The 26343-nt window shown below is 36.7% G+C and overlaps 1 protein-coding gene across 1 annotated transcript; it reads right to left on the bottom strand.

Moving 5' to 3' along the window:
* Positions 1 to 356: 356 nt before the first annotated feature.
* On the bottom strand, positions 357 to 25895 carry abcc8b (ATP-binding cassette, sub-family C (CFTR/MRP), member 8b). The gene is made up of 40 exons (XM_052583151.1): positions 25734 to 25895; positions 24736 to 24895; positions 24424 to 24565; positions 23690 to 23811; positions 23420 to 23586; positions 21131 to 21373; positions 18607 to 18795; positions 17285 to 17449; positions 17040 to 17195; positions 16780 to 16914; positions 15401 to 15563; positions 14806 to 14846; positions 14580 to 14731; positions 14127 to 14232; positions 13170 to 13301; positions 12965 to 13037; positions 12780 to 12885; positions 12018 to 12050; positions 11881 to 11913; positions 11715 to 11813; positions 11186 to 11270; positions 11015 to 11095; positions 10800 to 10937; positions 10534 to 10647; positions 9663 to 9747; positions 8694 to 8938; positions 7545 to 7711; positions 6180 to 6249; positions 5903 to 6060; positions 5106 to 5198; positions 4906 to 5008; positions 4057 to 4170; positions 3851 to 3971; positions 2486 to 2616; positions 2324 to 2402; positions 2125 to 2233; positions 1911 to 2014; positions 1628 to 1761; positions 1491 to 1553; positions 357 to 617 (listed from the first exon to the last, which is right to left on the bottom strand). Exons 1-40 carry the CDS (start codon positions 25752 to 25754, stop codon positions 480 to 482), a joined length of 4770 nt encoding a protein of 1589 aa, XP_052439111.1. The 5' UTR covers positions 25755 to 25895; the 3' UTR covers positions 357 to 479.
* Between the last annotated feature and the right edge of the window lie 448 nt (positions 25896 to 26343).

The following is a 26343-nucleotide window of genomic DNA, read 5'->3' as shown; positions in this document are numbered from 1 at the left end:
AATCATCCCAAAGGGGCTCCGCCCAATCACATGAAGCTCAGTTCATTCTCCCTATGAGCTCAAACTATTTATTTAAGTGCATATTTTGCTTTTTATGTGAAATATTTTCTATACTTTTCTAATCGACATCTTTAAATCAATTTTTTATATCTCCATCTTTTGTATATAAGATTTGATGATGGAAAAATCCTGAGAAGTGACGCCCATGTTGATGTTGTTGGACATTATTATTTAAGATAAGTATGAATTAATGTGTAAACCACTTTCTAAACACACTATCAGTGCAATTTGCATGAAACTCAGTCGATCGTGCTAAATTGTGATGATAGGTGGCAGTAGAGAGTCAAACACCGCTGTGGTGTCACAATGAATAAATTCACCATTTTATTAGTTTACAGGATATGAATTGTACAAATATTACACAAAGCATATGCAGCCATACACATCTGAGTTGTGCATGATTATGCCTCCATCCGTCTTTATTTGTCGGCTCGCACAAATGCAGAGAAAACGCTGTCCTTCTGCTCCAGCAAGACGTCTGGTTCATCGTACTCTAAGATAGCGCCGTGTTTCATCACGATCACCACGTCTGAGCCCAGGATGGTGTGAACACGATGCTGTCCGACACAAAACACACCAGCCATCACATCACAGCGAGACTAGCCCTTTACACTTTGAGTAAAACATAGATCTGGTATTGTGGCTTTCTTATCTCCAAATTCTGGGAAACAAGGCAGAATTGAAAAAAAAAAAAAAAAAAAAGACTAACCTTTAAACTTTTGATCTCAGAATAGTGAGAAAAGACAATTATGATATATAAATTTAATTTGAAGAAAAATATGCCAGAATTATGTGGAAGAATAATTGTGAGATACAATTAGAATTATGATATAAACTAATCGAGAAAATAGAATTGTGAGGAAAAAGGTAAAAAATTGTGAGATACAAACTCAAAATGTGTGGGAAAAAGTCAGAATTATGAGATATAAACTTACTACCGTAGAGGAACAATTGAGAATTGTGAGACATCAGAATTGAGGGAAAATAAGTCGGCTTAGAGATATAAAATACCAATTACCATTCGACTTCTGACTTTTTTCCTCAGAATTGCAAGAAAAAAAGTAATCGTTTTAGATATAAATTGTGAGAAATAAAATTTGCATACAATTTGCATTTTTGAAATAAACTTATCACATATAATCCAGCATATTAGCGTGAATGTTGCTTGATGAAAGGCTTTTGTGGATTGGGATGAGTAGATGACAGTCTTTCGGTTTAGTTCTGTAAATGCTTTATAGCGGGGTCTTCAGCTCTGGTCCTCAAGGTTCACCGTCCTGCAGAGTTCAGCTCCAGTCCTAATCAAACACACCTGAAGCAGCTCATCCGGGTCTTCCTCGCAGGTGAGTTTGATCGAGTCTGCAGGGAAGTGGACCTCGAGGGCCAGAGCTGAAGACCCCTGCTGTGTAGTTGTGTATGGTGCAGGGACTCACTGCTATCGTAACCACTGTTCGGTCTGCAAACGCCGTCATGACTACTTTCTGCAGAATACTCTCCTACAGGAACAAAGACGGTGGTTAACCAAACTTTAGAGAAACAAATGGCTGAATAAGCTGAATCTTGCTCTCACTGTGGCCATGTCGATGGACGCTGTAGCTTCATCCATGATGAGGATGCTGCTCTTCCTCACGAAGGCTCGAGCGAGACAGAAGAGCTGCCGCTGACCCTGACTGAAGTTCTCTCCTCCCTCGGTCACCATTGCATCTGTGGAGCGGACAATTTGTACAATTATTATAATTTTGACCTTTACAATGTATTGGTGGCTATTGCTTCAGATATAGCCGTGCTACTTCTGACTGCTTCTGTGCTCCAGGGTCACATATTACACACTGAACTGAACTCCTAGATCTCACCTAGTCCTCCAGGTAGAGCTTTTACAACTGGCATGAGCTGGGCAATCTCAAGAGCCTCCCAAAGCATCTGATCAGTGGCCTTTCTCTCCGGATCCAGATTAAACCTGAGAAACACAAGTGAAGACTAGAGCCGACCGCACTGCATGATTTGTGTGTCTTTGTGCAGTCAACCTGATAGAAAATGCAGTATAAAAGAGTGGAGAAACAGCCTCACCGAATCGTTCCACTGAATAAAATGGGATCCTGCAGGATGATGGAAAACTTTGATCGTAGAGTCTGCAGAGGAAGCTTGGCGATATCAATCCCATCAATGGCTATTTGCCCTGTTTCAGAACGAAACACATCCATGGAGTCACAAAGACCCAGAAGAGGTCAGAACATGAGGAGTTTGATCATGACGAAGCACGTGTTACCCTCGATGGTGTCCAGCATTCTGAAGAGAGCCAGAGAGAAGGAGGATTTCCCACTCCCCGTCCGTCCACAGATTCCCACCTAGACATAAAACACTCCGTCTTCACATGTCATCTGCTCTTCCAGAGAAAGCTGAGTGTGTTTGTGTAGAGCGTCAGACTGACCTTCTGTCCCGGTCGGATGTGAGCGCTGACGTGTCTCAGGACGGGCTTCAGGCTGCTGTCGTAGCGAACGCTCAGGTTCTTGATCTGGATCTCTCCGTACTTTGGCCATCCGGCAGGAACCTGAGCAGGAGCTGCAATCACATCACCATCAACATCACCATCACCATCACATCACAATCACCATCACATCACCATCACCATCACATCACCATCACAATCACATCACCATCACCTCACCATCACATCACCATCACCTCACCATCACATCACCATCACCATCACATCACATCTGCTGAGGACACTTTCTAAAGAACTTTCAAAAGTGGTGAACAAAATACTGCATTATTCTTTCGTGAATCATAATATATAATGTGCATTCAGATTGTTAGAAATGCTATAATTAAAATAATAAGAATATTTATTTTAAAAGCATAGCATATTTATATATTTAATTTAATTTGGATGAAATACCAATATTTTACATTATATAATCATTTTAAATTAATATTAGTTTTATTATTACTAGTATTATTATTTTCTAAAATGTTATTATTATTTAGCTTTTTTTTTTTAAATGAAAATGAACTTCTAATGTATATACCCAGAATACAGACCACTTATTTATATTGATTCAGATATTTTTTTAAATATAGAAATTGTTATTATTTAAAATAATAATAATAATTTAAGAATAAAACTGATGACAAAATTAATCTGAAATCAATATTTAGTTAACTTTTTTTTTTTTTTTATGTTCCCCAATTTTGGATTAAATATGACTCAGAAATGGAAATAACAATTATGAAAACAACAACAACAACAACAACAACATAATAATAATAATAATAATAATAATAACTAATATACTAATAAACAACTATTTTATATTAATGTGTAAATATTTTAACTATATTAAATGTGTGTGTGTATGTATGTACGTATATACATATATACAGACACAGGTGCATCTCAGTAAATTAGAATGTTGTGGAATAGTTCAGTTATTTTAGTAATCTCGGGGAACTCCTTCAAGACTGCTGGAAGACCATTTCAGGTGACTACCTCTTGAAGCTCATCATAGTTTTGATGCCTTCAGTGTCAATCTACAATTTTCATAGTCATGAAAATAAAGAAAACTCTTTGAATGAGAAGGTGTGTCCAAACTTTTGGTCTGTACTGTGTATATATTAGCAAAATGTATTGCATAAAAAAAAAAAAAAAAAAAATCTTATGATCTGAAATGAATATTTGATCCATACGTTCAAATAGATAATTTTTATTGTTATTATTTATTTTAATTCCCTCTTCTTATTCTGATGTTTTTAGGACTGTTCCCTATTTCCCAGCATTGTGTCAGTGTCTCACTCATGAGTCCGTCGTAGCTCTCCGGCTGTGTGTGGATCAGACCGCTGACTCTCTTCACGCAGCCCAGCTGCACCTCCATGTCGGCCAGATTACGCACAATCCAGTTCAGATAGTTGGACACCTTCACGGAGGCAGAACGAAGACGGTTAGTGAGGAACACTCGCTAGAAAAGACTGATGAGCAGCAGGCTTGTTTCTGTAGTTTACCATGAGAGCGTAAGTGAGTCCCAGACCCACCAGTCCTGCTGAGAGCTGACTGCATAAAGCATTGCTTATAGAGGTCACTGCCGCGATCAACACCACAAACGCCCCGATGTACTCCTGCACACAGCCAATACAAAAATAATATGCATTCGTTAACAATGTCATCCTGGGATTTATGGACACCTATCTGTCTTGGCTTAGATTATATCTTGCTGGTCACACTCAGTAAGTAAAACTTAAAAACTTCAGGTCTGAGCTATCGCATGTTACTGATGGTGTTCCCCAAGGCTCAGTCTTGGGGCCTCTTCTATTCATCATTTATTTACTGGCATTTACTGTCAAATTTTTAAGAAGTTTGGAATTTATTTCCATTGCTATGCCCACGATACCCAGCTCTTTATGTCTTCTATCCCTAATTCGGTATGTCCTTCTTCTCTGTTAAGCTGTTAGCTGAAATAAAAAAATAGTTTTTCATTTAATTTCATTTAAAAAAAAAAAATAGTGATCAAACTGAAATTCTCCTTGTAGGTACAAAGTCTAAACTGGTCAAATCTGGTCTTTTTTTTTACACAATTAGATAAGACCAATTTAGGTCAACCAATTACCAAGCAATGCTTCATTTTCTTCAGTATATAGTGTAAAAAGGTTGAGTTAGCAATTAAAGAAAAACCCTTCAGCAAAACATGGCCAGGTCAAAATATCTGTATAATTGGTCTCAAATTTTTATCAGTTTTATTTGTAATCCAATCTAAATATTTATATATATATTATATTTGGTGTATGAATACTTTTTGGTTTGAATGTATATGTAATTTAAATCTATGCTAGATATGCTATGATAGTTTTCATTACCATGCGAACCTCCAGCCAGCGATTGGCTGCCATCAGGAAAAGGGAGGAGATGTTATTCGCATCTGTGTGTTCCAGCAGTTTCTTCTTAAACCTTTGCTCGTGTCTGAGACAAAACACAGTCAAGTCAGTTGGTATGGTGTGTCAAATCAATAACTGACTCAACATTAGTGTGTGTGTGTGTGTGTGTGTGTGTGTGTTACCTGAACGCTCTGATGGTGGTGAGGCCCTCTATGGTCTGTGAGTAATGGGAAAGGAGCGGCATCTCAGTGCTGTCCTCAAGCTGCTGCAGATCTCTACACACAGACACAGAGAAAACAGTTTTCAATAACACAATAACATAATTATAAAAATGCTGTGCCATTTTAACAAGTTTTGAGAAATAATTACATCAACAACATTAAATATAAATGAAAATATAAAAATGTATTTTGAATCACTAAAATGTTTAAAATGTAGGAAATATGATAAATCTAATTGAAATTAATACAACAGTAAGAAGAAATATAATATTTCAAATGTAAATAAAAAAATCAATAAATTAATATAAATGTAACAAATATCAAAATATTTAATATTTATTATTTTTGAGAAATATTAGGAAATATAACATTTAATATAAAACATATTTGAAAAAGAAATCATTAAAAATAAATGTGTAATTCAAATAAATGCATAATTAGAATTATAAAATATATAATTTAAATGTATAATACAAAAAAAAAAACATTGAGAAATGATATAAAATATAAAAAATAACATTATAAAATATAATACATAAATATGTTACATATTTAATACAATATTATAATAACATAATATTATTTCAGTTAATTATTAAAATTAAATTTGAGGGGGATTTTTTTTTACGACCTAAAAAAAATAAATGAAGAAAGTAGTTTGGGTAAGCTGCTATATTTTTTACAGACATCAGTGGTAAACTTTATTTGTCACAGACATTGTTTATATATTTTCTTTATTTGAGAACTCTGTGACTAACCTGGACGCCACCCTGAAGTACTTCTGAATGAAGTAGCAGGCGACGGCCAGCGGCAGCAGAGCGATGAGGAAGAGCGGCGTGACGTAAGAGATGACGCCCACCGCGGACACACACAGCAGAGTCGAGCGGCTCAGACACTCCAGAGTCACAGGGATGTGCTGCAATCACACAGACACACATCTGCCCATCACAGTCCAACACTGACCAAACCAATCCTGGCTGCAAACACTATGCATGAGTCTTCTGTGAAGTGTAAAATCTCTTTATCCTCCAGTACCTGATCGATTGTGTTGGTGTCCGCTGAGAATCGGTTTAGGATGTTCCCCAGGGGAGTTGTCTCAAATAACCTGGTGGGAAAAACAGATCAGTATATGTGTAAAAAAGAAAAAGAAAAAAAAAGAATCACTCCAATTGAATCAAAATTTGTTGTGAAAAAAGCTTTTATTTACATGCTTTACATTAAAAACAAAAACAACAGGTGCACCATTTAAACAATCAATTCATCACATGACATAGTCACCTGATTAGGTGTCAAAGCATCACACAGATAATTACTTTACAGATTAATTAATATGAATAATTAGAATTTTTTGGGAACAATTACATTTACGAGAAAAATTATCTGTGTGATGCATGGACACAATCATATGACTATATTTATGTTTCCATACACTTTTTTCATGTCCATTTTGGGATATTGCATAAAAAAGCACTGGATGGAAATGGCAAGATGCATATAAATAAAAAAAATGTGCATAAAAAAAAAACAAAAAAAAAAAAACTTATGCACTCAACTAAGTAGGATTTATTTTCATATCCAGTAAGAAAACATGCGCATAAACCATGATGGAAACACTTTTACCAAATCAATTGCTTTTTTGCGCATCAAAAACTGACTTTGCAATGAGACAGCATAAAACTGGACCAACTAACAGACTGATCTAATTGCACAGCATCTGAAATGCTAGTTTTGTCATTATAAAATTCTTGCGCAAAGTCTCAATTTGCTTTATAACTACTTTAAAACCCAGAACTGCATTACTAAACAGCAGGCTCCGAAAATAAGACAACATGACCGCTTTAAGTTTGCATGCTCTGAAGCTCGAAATTCATTTAATGTATAAAATTCATGTAATGTATAAAAACAAAAAAAATGTATACAGTGCCTTCTACTAAACTGCAGCAAATTTCATTCTTCATGATATTTAGTTCAAGTAATTTAGTATTGACAATTTTGTTCTTTTCAAATTTGCTTAATTCACAAATGTTTTATGCAATATTCCAGTTTTGCGCACAAGTAACAAGTATTCGTAACTTTGGATGGAAACAGCTTATGTTATGTGACGAATTTATTAAATGGACTCTGAGCGTGTTTGTAGTTTGACATCCCGATGAAGGCTTGTTAGCCGTGATGCATAATTGCACTGATGTGTTGCCTTTAATGTAAAGCAATGTGAATAAAAGCTTTTAACAAAATTTCACCTCAATTTCGATTGCCTTGGAGTAATTCGTTTTTTGATTAATTTTAAAATCTTGCATCCAAAGAGAACCTATTTATGGTTTTTGTACCCCAGCATATTTTTTTTTCAGAATATGTGTGTGGTTTCAGAGGATGATCACGAGCTGATGAACTCACACAGACCTCATGGGTGCGAGGACGATGGTGCGCAGGAGGCTGCAGTGAAGCTCTCGGGAAACACGCAAACCCGTCCACTCCACCGCCAGAGACGTGATGAGACACAGGACGATTCCCAGAGCGCACAGACCGCAGAAAACCTGCAGGTACGACGAGTGACTGAACTCACAGTCCTGAGAGAGAAGCACAAAACAACAACACTCAGCTCCACTCAAACTAATGACAAATATACAGTCTGTAAATACATAAAACAATAACATCTTAAAACTTTAAACGCTTTCTTTTGTGCAGAGCTACTTCCTTCCTCCAGGGATTCAAATCTCAGTTTGACAGTTTAGCAGCTGACTGATTCCATAACTTCACATTAAAACTAGTAACGAAGGAACATGGAATTGCTTCATTAAAAGCTTATTGTATTACTGCAGTAAAAGCAGTGTATTATGTGTAGTAGATATTTATGAGAGAGAGATGAACTGAGCAAGTGTGATTACCTGCATCTGATACAGCATTCATTATTTGTCTCATATTCACAATAAAATATTAGTTATAATGTCAGCTGAGAAAAGCGATATCTTTGTTGTATTATCCTTTCATCTGTTCAGGGTGATTCCTGATGACAGCTCTGCTCTTTACTGTCATTTTTGAGCAATTGAATGTGTTCTTACTAAATAAAAGTATGTATTTCTTTGGGGCTGTAAGATTTTCTGTTTGTTTTTCCAAAGTTTTGAACGGTACTACAGTACATTTCTTTGAAATTAAAATTATATTGCCATTTTTTCCTTGTAACTCACCTATTATGAAACTGATTTTCTGAAAACAAGAAGACTCTTTCACCTCTTTCACTCTTTCATTCAGCTGAGACTAAAGACTTGTGTGTGTAGCGTACAGACGGTCTGCTGGGATTGAGACTGAGACTCCAACAGCTGAGATCAAACCCTCGAGATTAAAGCAGTGCACTTGTGTGTGTTTGTGTGTGTGAGAGACTATGCGTGTGTGTGTGTGCGTGTGCGTGTGTGTGTGTGTGAGAGACTATGCATGTGTGTTTTTGCTCAAGCATGTGTGACACAGTCTCTATGGATTCACACAACAGCACTTCATTTGAAAATAATTCAATTCATTTTTTCAAATTTGTCCAAGTTGTTTCAGTGTCCTGACCTTTGTGCTGGTGCAGTTCCTCTCGGCGCTCCCGATCTGCGCTGCGATGACGCGGGACGTCCAGTGTGCGAGCCAGAAGTCGATGGCGACCATCAGCGTATGTTTGGTGAGCTGCGAGAGGACGAGCAGTGGCAGCAGCAGCAGACCTGCGGAGCGCAGGTACGTGGCGAACGAGCTCCAGGGGATAGTGGTCCTGTGACGCAGCTCCGCCCTGAGGCTGTCCTCATCGGTGCTGGTGGTACTGTCTGCAAACACAACCAAACACCATCCAATCTCGTTCTGGAGGAGGTTAAGCTTCAGCTCGTTCATTCCACTTAGTGCACTCAGATCAACCGGAATGAATTACATGAAAGAGAAGTGTGTCACTTTGGAAATGCATTCTGTTGTTTGAGTCGTTCAGAGTGTGTGAAAAACAAACATGCTGAATATTTGCAGTGGTTTATTAATTCCCGTGCACTCATGCATGGGGTCTGGAAGAGAAAGGAGAAGGTGCATCAGTTTCTCTGAACGCTTCATGCATGTCATGCGTCTGAGACTCAAGCGGAGCGCATTATCATGTGCAGGAATGTGATAACTCTAGCTCACAGGAGCGTAGCGAAGGTTTTGTGCGCTGTTTTGTTGTGTATGTGTTACATAAGACTAGCTACTATAATGGCTTCACTGTGTTTCAAACATCCTCAGGCTGCATGCTATTCATCAGAGTATTCATGCCGTTGAGTCCAGACCTTTGACTTCACTAACAGTGAGATCTGCAGCTGGATTAAGTCCACACACGGGAAGCCATCATAGATGTGAAGACAAGAACATCAGAGTCACACTGCAGCACAGCATCACAGATACGACTGTCACAGCACAACCACCTGTCAGGTGTTACACAGCATAATCCTGTATGGCTAACATTTCTATTAGAAATTTAGATATACAAGCACTGACACTGAGTTTCATGGTTGGATGAAGGAGATGTTGTACCTTCATCCTCGTCCTCGGTGGCCAGAGTATCTGTAGAGTACATGGGCCGCCTGAAACTCTTCCTCTTCAGTTCTGTGGTGTTCTCCTGTGGAGATATTGTGATACTGCATTAGTCAAACATAGCCCTAAGAAATTATGTATATATATATATATATATATATATAGAGAGAGAGAGAGAGAGAGAGAGAGAGAGAGAGAGAGAGAGAGAGAGAGAGAGAGCGAGAGAGAGAGAGATTTATTTTTTATTATTATTATTTTAGAAGAACATCATAGCAAAGACATATGCTTATGAATAAATAAATACAAATATATGTATTAGTTTATTTTAGAAGAACATATCAAAGCATTTATTTTTCAAATAAATAATTACAAAAATATTTAATAATACATTTATTTTAGAAGATCATCATATCAAAGAAAAATATAAATAAATCACTCATTAAACAGATATTTATTATTTATTTATTTGAGAAGAATACAATATCAAATAAGTATTTTTATTTAAAAATTTTAATTGTTTTATATATATATATATATATATATATATATATATATATATATATATATATATATATATATATATATATATATATATATATATATATATATATATATATATGTTAATTTATTTAATAAGGTCATCATATCAAGGAAATATGTTTGATAAATACATACATATCTTTAATACATTTATTTATTTATTTATTTATTATAAAATAACATCTATCAAACAATCATTTTTAAAAATAAATAAATCAAATTAAATGTTTATTTAATATTTATTTTTTTCAATTATTCTATTTTAGAAGAACATTACTTCAAATACACTTTATTTTTTATTCAGTTATTTATTTATTTATTTATTTATTACTTTGTCCTGTCTGTTCATCAGGGCTCTCCACTGCTCAAACAGTTCAGGTTCGGCACACTGGATGTCCTTTAAGGTCCCTTGTGTCTGCACCGTCCCATCCCGCATGGCTATAATCTACAGGACCCATATAATGAAAGCACATCTTACAAGACTGATATAGTTAATGCATTAATGTGAATGTATGTAAAGCATTTCTCTTCCCATGTTCAACAGTTTGACCCATGCAGGCCGACTGGTGAAATGACTGCACAGTTAAAAGCTCGTACCCAGTCTGCATGAGGTAAATACTGCAGTTTGTGAGTGACCAACACGACGGTCCTCTTCTCCTGCCGGAGGAACTTGAGGATCCCTTCATGCATGAGGTGATCGCTGAGGTGTATGTCCAGAGCTGAAAACGGGTCGTCCTGAAAGCACAGATGAAGGATTTCTCAGGTTATACCAACACAGCTGCTGATGATGCTCAACGTGAGCCTGAACTCACCAGGAAAACCACATTAGTCTGCTGATAAAGAGCTCGAGCCACGCTGATCCGCTGCCGCTGGCCGCCGGACAGAATGATGCCCTGCAGCACAGAGACTGAGACGCTCACAGACACGCAGAACATGCTCTCGGCTCCGTTTGTGCTGTAAGAAAGATAACTCACGTGACATACCCTCTCTCCGATCACCGTCTGGTCTCCGTGCGGCAGTGTGTCCAGATCGGGCTGCAGCTGACAGACCTCAATCACCTCCTTATATCTGAGGGAAAAAATATGGTGAATAGTAGAAGTGTTTTTAAGCACAGTGTTGCACACCAATATGCATTGTCTCGTTTAGTTCACACTTGAAGATAATAGGGCTCTCATGAGACCGACTGAAAGGGAACTTTAAACAACACTGAATAAAGCAGCATGTTTCATGTGACGGCCAGCATTAAAAGACCGTTACTGCAGCACAGCTCCTGTTACATAACAGCAGAGCCTCACGGACGAGCCGTGGACTGGGAATCCCATTGACAAGCCTCTGGTTTCTCCCGCTCGGCTCTTTGTGAGGCTGATAAAAGCACTTTGCTGTGGCCTCTGGGACAGCAGCAGGACGATTGTGTTTGTGTGAGGAGCGTGTCATCCGCACGCATCTCTCACACGACTGAACACGCAGGAATCAGGACAGCGACGGATCACGTCAGGGAACCACACACTTTACCTCTTCTCGTTGGGGGCCATGTCGAACAAGATGTTCTCCTCCACCGTAGCGTTTAAGAGCCAGGGTCTCTGGGAAGCGTACGCCACCGAACCTCTCGTCCTGAAAACACAAGCAGTGAGGAGACTGTGCAGCTGATCAAGTATTAACTGAGTGATCAAATCATTACTTGAGCGACTGTCTTCCACTCAGATACTGGGCTCTGGAAGACAAAACAAGATAAAGGATTTTAATGAATACAGAAAGGTTATATATATATGTGTGTGTGTGTGTGTGTGTGTGTGTGTGTGTGTGTGTTTGCAGTACCTCAGATTTTCTTCAGAATCACTCTTGGGTAAACTGTGAGAAAATGAAGCAGTGTAAATATGAGATTATCTGATTACAATCCAATCCAGTATTTAAAAAACAAACAAAAATGTAATGGAAAATGATTAAGTGAATTAAAAAGATAAAAATATATAAAATTCATAGATGCTGATTGGTCAATACAGTGTTCCAGAGTTATAGTTAATTTAGTATTAATATTTACATTTTATAAATATTTTAATTGATTTATTACAGTTTTTCTTATTTGTATTTTAATTTTAATTCTAGTGCAGTATTTTGTTAATTTCGTAATGTGATTTTGTCATTAGTTTTTCATATTTAGGTTTTATTTATTTTTTATTTCAGTTTTAGCTTTTATTTATTTATTAGTTGTTATTTATGTACTTTTCCATTATTTATTTATTTATTTATTTAATTTATTTTTTTATTTTTATTTTTTTTGTAATGAAAGTGCTTCAACAAACTTATTTGCTTTAGTATTTGTTGCCTAATTTTCAAACATATATTTATTTTGGTTTTATGTATAGTTAATTTTAGCATGATTTTTATAAAATGATGATAATAATAATAATAATAATAATAATAATAATAATAATAATAATAATAATAATTTTGGTTAACAATAATTAGCATGAAATAAACACGCTGAAAGAAGGCCTTTCATTATGTTGTAGTGATGCCCTTTGACATGATGACTTCTAATAATCTTAGAGTATGACGTGGCATTATGCTGATCTTTACCTGTTCCATGTGATGTTTCCTGAAATCTTCTGCATCTCTCCCAGTGCTGCCAGCAGAAGAGAGGACTTCCCACATCCCACCTGGCCTACGATCATCGTCAGCTGACCTGAGAGATCACAGGGAGTCAGAGGAAATACACTCAGAGCTTCTCTAACATCTGCAGCAACTGTGAGACAAAACCTCACCGAAAGGAACCTTAATGTCGATATTGATGAGAGTCGGGCAGCCCTCTGTCCATGTGAAGTAGCCGTTCACAATCTAGAAAAAAAAGAAAGAAAACAATACTAAGTATTTTGATTATAAAAAAAAATAAAAAATCTATAAATGTTCTAGACATTCAGTATTTAAAACATCCAGTATTCAGTAAAGCATGCGTCATATGAATAGAACCTTTATGCATGTGTCCTCGTCCTGATTGGCTGACGCCGTCAGCTCCTGGTCCTGCTGCTCAAAGTTCCTGTTCACGTCCTGCTTGGCTTTATTCTTACGATTCACCAGTTTGGCCTGGAGCTGTAATGCATACTGAGAGCAGAGAACCACAACTAATCATTCATGCAATGCAGGACTTATTCATACAAAAATATATAATAATAATAATATTAATAATAATATTACACAATAAAAACTGCATTTAACAATAATTATTTAATTTTACATTTTACAACTTTACATTTGCAAAACTAATACTCATGTTACTAAAGTGTTTATAGGTCTGTACCTTCTGGGAAAATAAATCTAATTTTGGTTTCTCTGATAAAATAGCAATAAATAAATACATAAACAATGAAATACAATAAATATACAAACAAAAATGGCTTTGCTTGTAGGGTTTAATACTTTGGCCAAATATAAAATAAAATAAAATAAAATAGTTTCATTATTGTGGTAATTAATGATAATAATAATAATAATAATAATAATAATAATAATAATAATAATAATAATAATAATAATGAAAACATAAACATTTGTAAATAAAAACAAGTTAAGAAATAGTGTGACTGTAATATAAAAATACACACACACAAACAAAATATTTTAGAAAAATTTAAAATAAAATTTGCAATACTATTAAATATTTATAGCTGTCATAATTTCTGCCTGCCTTTTAATATATTTATTTAATTAATTACAAATAATCACAGAGATTGTGGTTTTATTTTAATTAATCACGCAGCCCTAGAGTTGAGTGTAGATGCTTTTGAAACAGCGCTTAAAGAGCAATCCTCGATCTTCCTCTAACGTAGAGGTATAGTTCACCGTGTCCTTGTTTAGAGTCTATTCTGTTGTTTTCTGTGTAAGGAATCAGTTCACACACGGCAGGGAAGGACATGGAGCTGGACTCACCACAGACTTAATGTTGCTGTTGTGTTCTGTTGCTGCAGTTTGACCGGCAGGATCCTGATCGATCTCGATCTCAGTACTGCCAAGAAACTCACTCAGCTTCTGCACACTGAGAACAGGACACTAATCAGGCTTTTCTGAGGTCAAATGTGTGAAACGATGAGGCTTGAAGCAGTAGTTCCTCATAGGGCTGGGCGTTTTTTTCTAACCTTTATTGATTCATTTGAATGCATCTCAATTTTGAATAGAAATATAGAATTAGACACGTTGATAATATGACAATGATAATTGATTCTGCATGTTTATAATGCTGTTTCATTCATGAGATGCTGCAAGAGATCAAATGTGTCCATGTTCACAAAAAAAAAATCTATATATATTCTAAGAAAATTTAGATTTATTTTTTTTGGCCATATCACCCATCCCTAGTTGCTCAAGCGTAGGGATGTGGGTCACCTGACGAGAGCTTTGACGGTGGAGTGCAGGACGCTGGAGAGCAGGAAGAGAGGCGTGACCAGGATGTGGAAGAGCGACAGCGAGCCGAACGCCACAGCGGGAGACAGATCGAAGTCTGTAGCGCTGTGCACGTGCACGTGAACGGCAAAGATCTGCCAGCAGAACACACACAGAGCTCTCACACTGACACACAGAGCAGGGAGCATTAAACAAGAGTGTGACTCACTGTGAGAACAGCAGCGATTGGGATGGCAGCATTCATGAAGACTGAGGACACATAATAAAAGAAATACTAGCATTCATTATCTCATAATTTAAATGTGTTTATATGTGTACACTTTCATGAAATTATTTAATTGTAACTAGCAGCTGCTTTAAAACAAGATGTGCTGTGAAACAACAAGCTGTGAAACTTTTGTAATTTTCTGATGTATATTTCTGAATATTTTACAACATATGCAATAATCCAAATGTAAATATATAATTTTAGATATAAAAATATTTAGGTAATTGAATTTCTAACGTCTTCTGTATATTTATTTATTCTATTTTAAAATTTTTTGTGAAGCTGCTTTGTGACAAACATTTCCTGAAAAGCACTATGCCCAATGTATATATACACTTCATAAACTAAATATATACACTACACTACACTGCACTTACTGTATATATAAAATAATTTAAACAATTCAATTTAATTGTTGCATGTTCTTGTGTAGGTAAAAATCCAAATTATTATTATTATTTTTTCCTCCAATCTTGTGATGTGTGTATTTTATATTTAAATTGTGTTGTTGATTGTAGTTGTGTGTGCGTCTCACTGGAAAGGGACGTGTAGAGGGCAAACGTGCGCAGGTTCCTCAGCTCCTGTCTGCGCGTCTCCTCCACGCTGGACCTGAAGATGTGCTCCCACGCGTACAGCTTCAGCAGCTTGATTCCCCGCAGCAGCTCGTTGGTTTTCTTCAGTCTCTCGCTGGTGTACTCCTGAAACACACCACATCACGCGTACACACTCTGACTGATAATGTAATGACATCGAGGTGACTGATTCATCTCATTATAGACAGGGTTAGAAACAAGACTCCCAACAGAACACTTAAGGTTTATTTCTATTCTATTAAGGCTATTTACAGTTTAGTGGCAGTGCAGGCACATAGTCAGTAATGAGAAATGTTGTTCTCCGAATGACTAATTTGATCCTCATATGGATGTGTGCATGATATGTATAAATCAGTTCAGACAGATTGCAAGAATGTTTAGCATCTGTTGTATGAAAGCGATCGCTGTGAGACGCAGATTGCCAGATCCAGCTATTATAATCATTTTTGGACTTGTCTTTTACACTTAATTTAACACTTTAGAAAGTTAATAAAGTAGGAAGTTTCAGTTTGGGGTCAGCGATATCTTTATCTTATTAGCAAAACAATTTTGGTTTATTTTATTATTATTATTTTTTTTGCTTTTTATTGTAATATCTGGTAACACTGCATTGCTGACAGGTTATTGCTGACAGAATATCACATTCGGTAAGGGAAAGGCAACAAATATAATGATAGTATCAGTCAGAAACAATATCAACAGCAGCACTAGTGCATCGATCTGTAGAACAAGTTACAGAATGAAATGAAACTGACATCACAAACACTAGCCATGAAGAAGTCTATGCTAAGTCATTCAGTATTTGAACAAATCATGCTAAAAACATGCATAAGAGCACTAGACAAAGTTTCCAGCTATGTAACAATGCTCATATATATACATACTGTGCAAAAGTCTTAGGCTACTAGTATTTTCGCAGACAAAAAAATGGTTTTAAGTCAGTTATTTCTATCTTTTGCTGTAGTGTGTCAGTAGTAAATATCAGTTTACATTTCCAAACATTATTTATGCCACTAATTGTAATAATTGAGTGCTCCACACAGAGATGTGATCTGATCATCTCAGTCTGTCTGGAATGACATGAAGAAACAGAACAAACTGAGACAGACTCAATCCAGACGAACTGTGTCTCCAAGACACTTCAAGAAACCTGCAAAGCTAAAGGTATACTGAGAATAACAGAGAAACAGAGAAAAACATCTTTCACAAAATCTACATCTCTGTCTCTTTTAAAGTGTAAGTGTATATAAAGAGTTGTACGTGTAGGGGTTATTCTAGCTCAGTTCATAACCCCAGTCCTCAGTATCAGTGAATGTCTCACCAGCGTGCTCTTCTGCGCTCGTGAGAGTCGAGTGGCCACGAAATACTGCAGAGGAGCCAGAATCAGGATGACGGTGGCACCGATCAGAGCGCTGACCCCCAGCAGAGAATACAGCAGCAGAACGCCCATCACAATCTGCACAGCACAACAGCACAACACAACTTACAATGCATTCACCATTCTTCTCTTACATCTAATGTGTTTGGTGTGAGTTTGGGAACCCGTGGTATAATTTACATAATGCAATAGTTGATCTTAACCTGAACTGGCATGGCACACAGGTTGGGACAGAGAAAGAAGAACCACATGAGGTGGTTTGTGTCTCGGGCCACGAGACTGCAGATCTGAGCCGTGGTCATGTCACCCATAGACATGTTAGATGTGCACAGACGCATGATCTTATTGTAGATCTTAGTCTGAAAGGGGTAAAGAAAAAAAGACAAATGTCTAATCAAGTCATTAGTAAACCAGTTTGACGACTGAACACACAGACAGTGAATCTGACCTGAAGTGCTGCTCTGAGTTTGATGCCGGTCTCGATGGCCACATAATAAGACGCCTGGAGGAAGGTTCTCTGCAGCAGAAGAGCCAGAAACAGCAGCACGGCCAGAACATATGCGTTCGCTAGGAACGCTTCTGACGAGATGAAGTGCACTCCGAGAAGCTTGACCTACAAACAGAGGCAAGCGTCTAAAATCTCCAGCAGTGGGAACACATCCAGGTCACATTTCTATGGAAGCCCGTTTTCACCATCATAATAAAACAAATGTTAATTGCAACTTTGTAACTCACGATTCCATGTTTCTCAATCACAATTCAGAGTTTTTCTTCTTCAGTCTACGTTTACATTTCATAATTCAGTTTTTTTCATGCCAAAAAAAAAAAAAAAAAAAAGTTCTGCTGTTTTTCTTACAATTGCAAGTACATTATCCTGCGATTCTGACTTTTTTTTTTTTTTTTATCCTATGGCAGAAACAGATTTTGGCAGAAATCCTTAATTAGCTTTTTCATTCATTACACTGATTTTTATTTATTTTTATAACTTACTCTGTAATTCAATTGAACAAAGAAAGAAAGAAAGACAGAAATCACCCATATTTATTATAGCTCAGAGCACACAATCATCTAATAACAACTAATAAGATGTGTGAGATATATCACAGCAGTCTCTGTGCTCTCGATCCCTTCAGGTGTGTTCAGATCGATCATGGGATGAGATAAACACTGCATCATCCCCTTGTGTTTGTAAAATAATACATAATCAATCTTAACCAGAGCAACCTATTTTTTAAGAAGTAAATATTGTGAATGTTTCAAAATATTATGCATAAAAATGCCATAAATCATTTTGGTGACCTGACTCTCCATTGAGAAACAGAAACCCAAAGCAATTCCCTTAAGTCTTTGTCTGCACTCGGTGTTCAGGAACATGAATATATACAGTATATATATCTATTACACATTCAGAGTGGCATCTGAGAATAATTTTTAAATGATGCAATGATACAGATGTCACATTACCAGCTGTTTCAATAATAATGCATTTACGCAATTGCACATTTCATTATGTAATGCAATGACAGTTTGAAGGGATGGAGATTAATTAGTTAATAACTCACCCTCTATGGGAGGGTCAGAGAGCTCTCGGAATTCATTAGGAATAACTTAATTTGTGTTTCCGAAGATGAATGAAGGTCTTAAAGGTTTGGAACGACATGAGGGTAAGGGATTAATGACAGAATTTTCATTTTTGGGTGAACTAATCGTTTAAGTGCATCTTATCTGTGCCAATAGCTGCTGTGTATGCTGTATTATTTGCAGTGGTACCGGAGGCAGAGCGCTGTGATTGTCACTGCTGATGTGATGAACAATCCCTGAGATGCAGAGCGGCCCGGCGAAGCCCAGCAGGTCAGCTATGAAGCGGAAGGTGATGCTGAGGACCAGCGGCCGGCCGAACGCCTGACGCAGAGCGAGCCAGATCCACCTCGAACCCTTCAGAGGGACCAGACCCTTCTCCTGCGCGGAGAACACAGAGCTCAGCGTAAAAACCGTGAGAGTCAGTCTCTATACTTGAAGCATCTCTAAACTGGCAGGTTAGTAACAGGTGTACTGATTATGTAAATTCCACACCCAAACAGATTTTATTTTTTTACCGTATCTTACATAAGGACTTTAATCTGAAGTGTTTCTGAAGTCCCTTCTATTTTTCAGGACAAAGGGGATAAAAATGATTCTGCTGTATTAAGGACATAAGCAGTCTGGTTATACAAGTGGACGTCAACACAAAACAGGACGGATCAGCCAAAAACACACACAGATGCTTGAAAACTCTGGATTTGGCAGAGAAAAGGATCCAACCGGTTAAAATTATGTAATATCTCTCTTCCTGGAATCCAGATTAAATATCGCTGGCCTTTTATGAACAGTTTACACAAAACTCTGAGTGATTTTGTCTATTTTCACTCTTTAATTTTCAGGTAAGTTTTAAAAAAGGCACTTTGTGATTTGCATCATCATCAAAAAAAAAAAAAAAAAAAAAAAAAAAATATATATATATATATATATATACAGTCTTGTTCAAAATAATAGCAGTACAATGTGACTAACCAGAATAATCAAGGTTTTTCGTATATTTTTTTATTGCTACGTGGCAAACAAGTTACCAGTAGGTTCAGTAGATTCTCAGAAAACAAACAAGACCCAGCATTCATGATATGCACGCTCTTAAGGCTGTGCAATTGGGCAATTAGTTGAATTAGTTGAAAGGGGTGTGTTCAAAAAAATAGCAGTGTGGCATTCAATCACTGAGGTCATCAATTTTGTGAAGAAACAGGTGTGAATCAGGTGGCCCCTATTTAAGGATGAAGCCAACACTTGTTGAACATGCATTTGAAAGCTGAGGAAAATGAGTCGTTCAAGACATTGTTCAGAAGAACAGCGTACTTTGATTAAAAAGTTGATTAGAGAGGGGAAAACCTATAAAGAGGTGCAAAAAATGATAGGCTGTTCAGCTAAAATGATCTCCAATGCCTTAAAATGGAGAGCAAAACCAGAGAGACGTGGAAGAAAACGGAGGACAACCATCAAAATGGATAGAAGAATAACCAGAATGGCAAAGGCTCAGCCAATGATCACCTCCAGGATGATCAAAGACAGTCTGGAGTTACCTGTAAGTACTGTGACAGTTAGAAGACGTCTGTGTGAAGCTAATCTATTTTCAAGAATCCCCCGCAAAGTCCCTCTGTTAAAAAAAAGGCATGTGCAGAAGAGGTTACAATTTGCCAAAGAACACATCAACTGGCCTAAAGAGAAATGGAGGAACATTTTGTGGACTGATGAGAGTAAAATTGTTCTTTTTGGGTCCAAGGGCCACAGGCAGTTTGTGAGACGACCCCCAAACTCTGAATTCAAGCCACAGTACACAGTGAAGACAGTGAAGCATGGAGGTGCAAGCATCATGATATGGGCATGTTTCTCCTACTATGGTGTTGGGCCTATGTATCGCATACCAGGGATCATGGATCAGTTTGCATATGTTAAAATACTTGAAGAGGTCATGTTGCCCTATGCTGAAGAGGACATGCCCTTGAAATGGTTGTTTCAACAAGACAATGACCCAAAACACACTAGTAAACGGGCAAAGTCTTGGTTCCAAACCAACAAAATTAATGTTATGGAGTGGCCAGCCCAATCTCCAGACCTTAATCCAATTGAGAACTTGTGGGGTGATATCAAAAATGCTGTTTCTGAAGCAAAACCAAGAAATGTGAATGAATTGTGGAATGTTGTTAAAGAATCATGGAGTGGAATAACAGCTGAGAGGTGCCACAAGTTGGTTGACTCCATGCCACACAGATGTCAAGCAGTTTTAAAAAACTGTGGTCATACAACTAAATATTAGTTTAGTGATTCACAGGATTGCTAAATCCCAGAAAAAAAAATGTTTGTACAAAATAGTTTTGAGTTTGTACAGTCAAAGGTAGACACTGCTATTTTTTTGAACACACCCCTTTCAACTAATTGCCCAATTGCACAGCCTTAAGAGCGTGCATATCATGAATGCTGGGTCTTGTTTGTTTTCTGACAATCTACTGAACCTACTGGTAACTTGTTTGCCACGTAGCAATAAAAAATATACTAAAAACCTTGATTATTCTGGTTGGTCACATTGTACTGCTATTATTTTGAACAAGACTGTATATATATATATATATATATATATATATATATATATATATATATATATATAATATTATTATCCAAATATAATTCTAAATAATTCTAATTAGACGGGGTAAATCCTCATAATCTGATACAGATATCTTTAGCGCAGAGAAGAAGGTTACTGTACTGCTTGAGTGTCGAAGGCCTTGCGGAGCCGCTGGAAGTTGGTCAGAGCTCTCATGGAAATGGGCAGCTTGCCGATGGTCTTCAGGTCGATGGGCCGCTTGTGTGCGGAGGTGATGAAGGTGTTCATCCACCAGTATGTGCTCTTAGACAGCAGATTCACGAACGGCTGAAGGAAACGAACACCCAGGTCCTGGAGGTCATCCGGAGGCTTGACCTCTGTTGGACACGGAAACCACATGTAGCGCTGAAACCCAAGAGACGACACAATCATCAGTCAAGCATCCCAGGGAAGCAGGGATTTACTGAAATTACATCTAATTCATCCTAAATGTGCTCAGTGGATCTAGGTTTTGTGAAGAACACTCAAGATTTTTAGTCAGTTATGAAAAATAAAGACCACATGTTGAAACAAATAAAAAAAGGGCTCTTGCCAAACGATTTGTCTTCTCTAGAATAACAGGAGTTTCCCATTATATCATTATATCAGTCTCACAAATCAACATTTTGTGTGTATCTGTTACAAGAGCATTGAATGTGCAAAAGAACATAAAAGTATTTGGCAAAAATTTATATGCAATACAATATATCAAAAAATTAATAAATATGTAGCAATAATTATTGTAAAAAAAAAAGAATAAAAATAAAACAATCACCAAATGTGAATAAAATAGAGCTATAATGTCAAATTTCATAGGATTTTTTTTTAGTAATCTTTATGAAAAGAAGAATGGTTAATGATATTGAAATGCACTGAACTTCAAAACTTAATATATATATATATATATATATATTAATATATATATAAACTGTACATGAAGATGTAATATTAAAAAAATAATAAATAAATAAAAGGCATCTTAAATACATTTATAGAGAGACACCTTCATGATGTTCTTAAACCATTACTAAATTATGAAATTACATATAAAGATATAGTGAGGTTCTATTTATCTAGCACTCTTAAGTTTAACTAATTACATTTAATATGAATTTAAAATATAATACATAGTCCTTTAAATGTAGATAACGTAATTAAGTGTCTAAAGAAAACTGCATTCAGTTCAGACTGAAGTATAAACCTTTTTAAAAGTAAATTGTACTTCTTTTACACCAAGGATACTTTAGTAAAACTATCACCTTTCTAAAACAAACTTGAGTCTTTGACTCTTGTTTTGCACACGGCTAGATAATTAGTTTCAAATTGTTCAAACTCATGAATGACTTATGTTTATGTCCAAAAACATTTTCTTGACAAACTTTAATTTGACACCAGTTGAAATGAAGCTTAGCTGTTTTTCCCGCCAAACAGCCGACTCATCTTCTAATTACCTGAAGCCTAATCACAGGTTACGAGACTGGATTATCCCCAGTGATGAGTTATGAACATTCATTTCTAAGCAGTCATAAATTTAAGACCTGGACTGAGCCTCTGTTCTCCTCAGAAGAACACAACCATCCTGATAAAGAGCTTAGCAAAGCCAGCGGACAGAGGGGGATTTGCCCCCGTCCAGCGGTTGGCAAACAGCTGTCAGACACAAACAGAAGTTCACTGTGTGCTGCGGTGACATTGGATTCGGCTGGAAACTACAGCCAGGCCAGGTTCTCCATGTTTTAATCTCACACGGAGCACCATTATGCAACACACAGAGGGGATCATGCCATACCTAAAGCACCAGTGTCCTCATGATTTGATAATAACATTTTTTGATAATAATTGTTAAAAATAATATATTAAATTAATATGTAAGTTAATAAGTGATACTTTGAAAGTATGGAAGGCCGTTTCCGCCACAAAAATAAAAATAAAATAAAATAAAAAAATAAGATAATAGTGACTTTTTTTGTAACTTTTGAGTTATAAAGTCAAAATTGCCAGATAAACAGTCACAATAACCTTGTTTTATTTATTTTTTTGTCTACTGCCGAAACGGCAAAACTTTATTTTTTTGTGCAATTGTGCAATTTAATGATCAAAGATTTTTATGCATTACATTTCTGATGTCACCAGTGGAAATAATGGTAATAATTTTGTAAATAATGCTCAGTTTCTTGCACAGACCGATTGTTTCACTTCATAAGACCTCCGTTTATCGTCAGGAGCCGTATATATTCCTTGACATGTATATATATATATATATATCTTGGATGGTCTGGGGCTGTGTAAATTAACGGCAAACTTTCACGTTTGAGTGAACTGTCCCTTTAAATGCTGTCTCCAGTAATCCACTCTGTGTGACAGTATTTTACACAAACACACCCGCTCTAAATAATCCCCTGACCCCGTGCTTACCCTCCGCAGAACCACATTGACCTCGACTCCCAGCAGCAGGCCGTACAGAAGCGCCAGCAGTCCTGTGATGCAGAAACGCAGCTGCATCAGACCGATGCCGTGATCGTCATACTTCACAAACTTGATGGTTTTGGTGATAAATGCCAAAGTCCAATAGATCAGCAATGCTGGGTGAGAAGATAAATAATTCATGAGCACATTATTACGAGACGTTTGCACACTACATTCATCAGTCCAGTGTGAAATCAGGCTGTCAGGGTCTGTTTATACCTATGAGCAGCTTGGGGAAGTTGGAGGTCTCTATGTTATGGTAGTAGATGATGGAGGTGATGGCAGCCAGCATCCCGAGTCCTGCCGGCATGTAGAGGTGGAGATGACGGGACTGATTAAACCTGGTGGAGAGTTTCATTCAGACATTAAATAACATCAGTCACGGGCTGAACTGCCTGTTATTATCTATTGATCTGTGCTGAAAACTACATGCATTTTTACTATCTCAATGCAAATTGAGATAAATTCCTAAAAATATATATTTTTTATGTTTTTGTAAGGCTGCATTTATATTATATATTAAACTAATTTATTTCTGTGATGCTCCGCTGTATTTTCAGCATCATTCCTCCAGTCTTCAGTGTCACATGATCTTCAGAAAACATGAAAATATGATGATTTACTGCTCAAGAAACATTTCTGATTATTATCAATGTTGAAAATAGCTGTGATGCACAATATTTGTGTGGAAACTGTGATACATTGTACTGTTAATGATTCAGAGATTAATAGAAATTTTAAAAGAACAGCATTTATTAGAAACAGAAAACTAAACATTTTAATTTAGCCAACATTTGATTTGTGGAAAAGCAATTTTGAATCTTAAATACTTCTACTTGATTTAAACTTTAAATTGCATATTTAATAGCTAACTATTTTATTCCTCACGACTAAATAACTGCAAAACTGTCAGACACAAATGGACGAGGGCATGGTTTAGTAGTTGTTCTTACCCGTCCGACACGATTCCCTCAGCGATCTCACACACCAGCACAAACAGCAGGACAACGGTGAGCAGCCAGCGGAAGTTATGACCGGGGAAATGAAGCCATGTGCTGTGATGAATGTGAACCTTAGAGCTCTGACTGCCCCAACCTACAAACACAACCACACCAACACAAAACCACAACAGTTGAGTGAAGCTGTGATATTTTTCAATGCACTTGAACAATGTTCAGTATACTCATTTATGCCTTGGAGGACCATATCTGAAACCAAGCCCAGGTTCTCACGTGCAAAATGTGTAATCTGAGAAAGCATCTCACCGATGAAGAGGATGGGGAAGGTGCTAAACAGCAAGAAGACATGAGGGACGACACCGAGAGCGTCCAGAAAGCAGCCGTTATTCAGCAGGCCATTATCAACCTTATATGCTGAGGAGTTATCAGAGCCACAGAAGGACAGAGTCGAGTTGGAGACGGGAGTCTGAGGAGACCAAACAGAGAGAGAGAGAGGTTTGTAGACACAGAAACAGGCCACAAATGCAGCAGTTATGGGCATATATGAATGCAGCAGACCAGTCATTATTAAAGATGTGTGTGAAGCACTGGGGTGGCCTGAGGAAAAGCTACTGTAATCCTCCAATCCACGGTTTGAATAAAAAAGCCATATTGCAATTGCAATATTGTGATCCTCTATCCCCCTATCATCTTTTTTACTGCAGCTTCAGTCTCACTGCAGACATCATATCAGTTTCATATATAAATCATACTGCCCTGCATGTGAATAAGACCTAAATTAATCATTGGCCATTGATATCTCACTATAAAACGTGTGCAATAAATGAACTACTTCCTGATCCCTACCTGTGTTGGGATTCCTATAGGTAGTGAACATTATATTTTATATATAAAACATGTTTAATTCTTAAAAACCGCATGCGGAGGTTATTTAAGCAAGTTATATTTCAATCACAGCTCTCTCTCTCTCTCTCTCTCTCTCGATGAAAAACAACAATTTCATTAAAACAAATGTCATTGTCTTTCTTTTTTTTTCTTCTTCACAAAACAGTATTTTGCAATAGTTGCAAAAAGTAAAATAAAAAAAAACCCCGATGAAATACAAGCTTGTTTTAACATTTTTAAATTGCATGTTCATGAAAATGTAGCATTTGAGGAGACGATGTTTAAAAAAATTATAAAAAAAAAAAAAAAAAAAAAACATAAAACAACAACAACAACAACAAGTTCAGGTTATTCTCCGGTGGGGGAAAAACACATGCATAATATTCACAGAATATTCTAACTAAAGCGCAGTTCCTCACCGGTCTGTATCCGCGCATCATCTTCCGAAACGGTTATTTCATCTTCCACGCGATGCCTCGTGACTTTCTGAAGTCAGTATAAAGACGAGCTTTACAGACGGAGAGTGTGATGCTGTCTGTGCTCTGATCTGACTGACAGCAGAGATTATCAGTCCTCACTCACCGTCATTAATCTCCACCCTCATCCTCTCTCCCTTCATGCATTTTTGAGCGTTTTATGAGTTAACTTACAGTAAGACTGTTTACTGTTAGGGGAAAATGTTATTTGTAGATTCATAACTATGATAGAACTAAGAAATTAAGCTATAGATATGAGTTGACATAGAAACTGCCACTTAGTGGTAAAACAATGCAAATGCAAGAAAAAAATTTCATAAAATAATTTTATTAAACTTGACATAGTGAATTTTGAAATAGCGTTTTTGTAAAACGTAAACTACTCAAAAAATATTTATTTATTTATTTATTTATTTTACAGTAATGAATAACTTCACACTTTATAACAGTATTCATAATTTATCTAATAATTTAAAGATTTTTTTTTTTTTTTAATAAAAAATATGTGAAATACATTCGCCTTTTTGGACATTACGTGCACTTTTTCTCTTTT

The sequence above is a fragment of the Carassius gibelio genome, chromosome B18 (assembly GCF_023724105.1).
Source record: "Carassius gibelio isolate Cgi1373 ecotype wild population from Czech Republic chromosome B18, carGib1.2-hapl.c, whole genome shotgun sequence".
Lineage (NCBI taxonomy): Eukaryota > Metazoa > Chordata > Actinopteri > Cypriniformes > Cyprinidae > Carassius > Carassius gibelio.
This window is presented reverse-complemented; position numbering and strand designations above follow the sequence as displayed.

What these genes read in the sequence shown, in the direction of transcription:
- abcc8b (XM_052583151.1), bottom strand. Translation starts at nt 25,754, where the DNA reads ATGATGCGCGGATACAGACCG. An exon ending in GAGGGAATCGTGTCGGACGG is followed by an intron (nt 23,812 to 24,423) that starts GTAAGAACAACT and finishes ACTCTCCACCAG; the next exon opens with GTTTAATCAGTCCCGTCATC. An exon ending in CCTCTACACGTCCCTTTCCA is followed by an intron (nt 14,847 to 15,400) that starts GTGAGACGCACA and finishes ATGTGTCCTCAG; the next exon opens with TCTTCATGAATGCTGCCATC.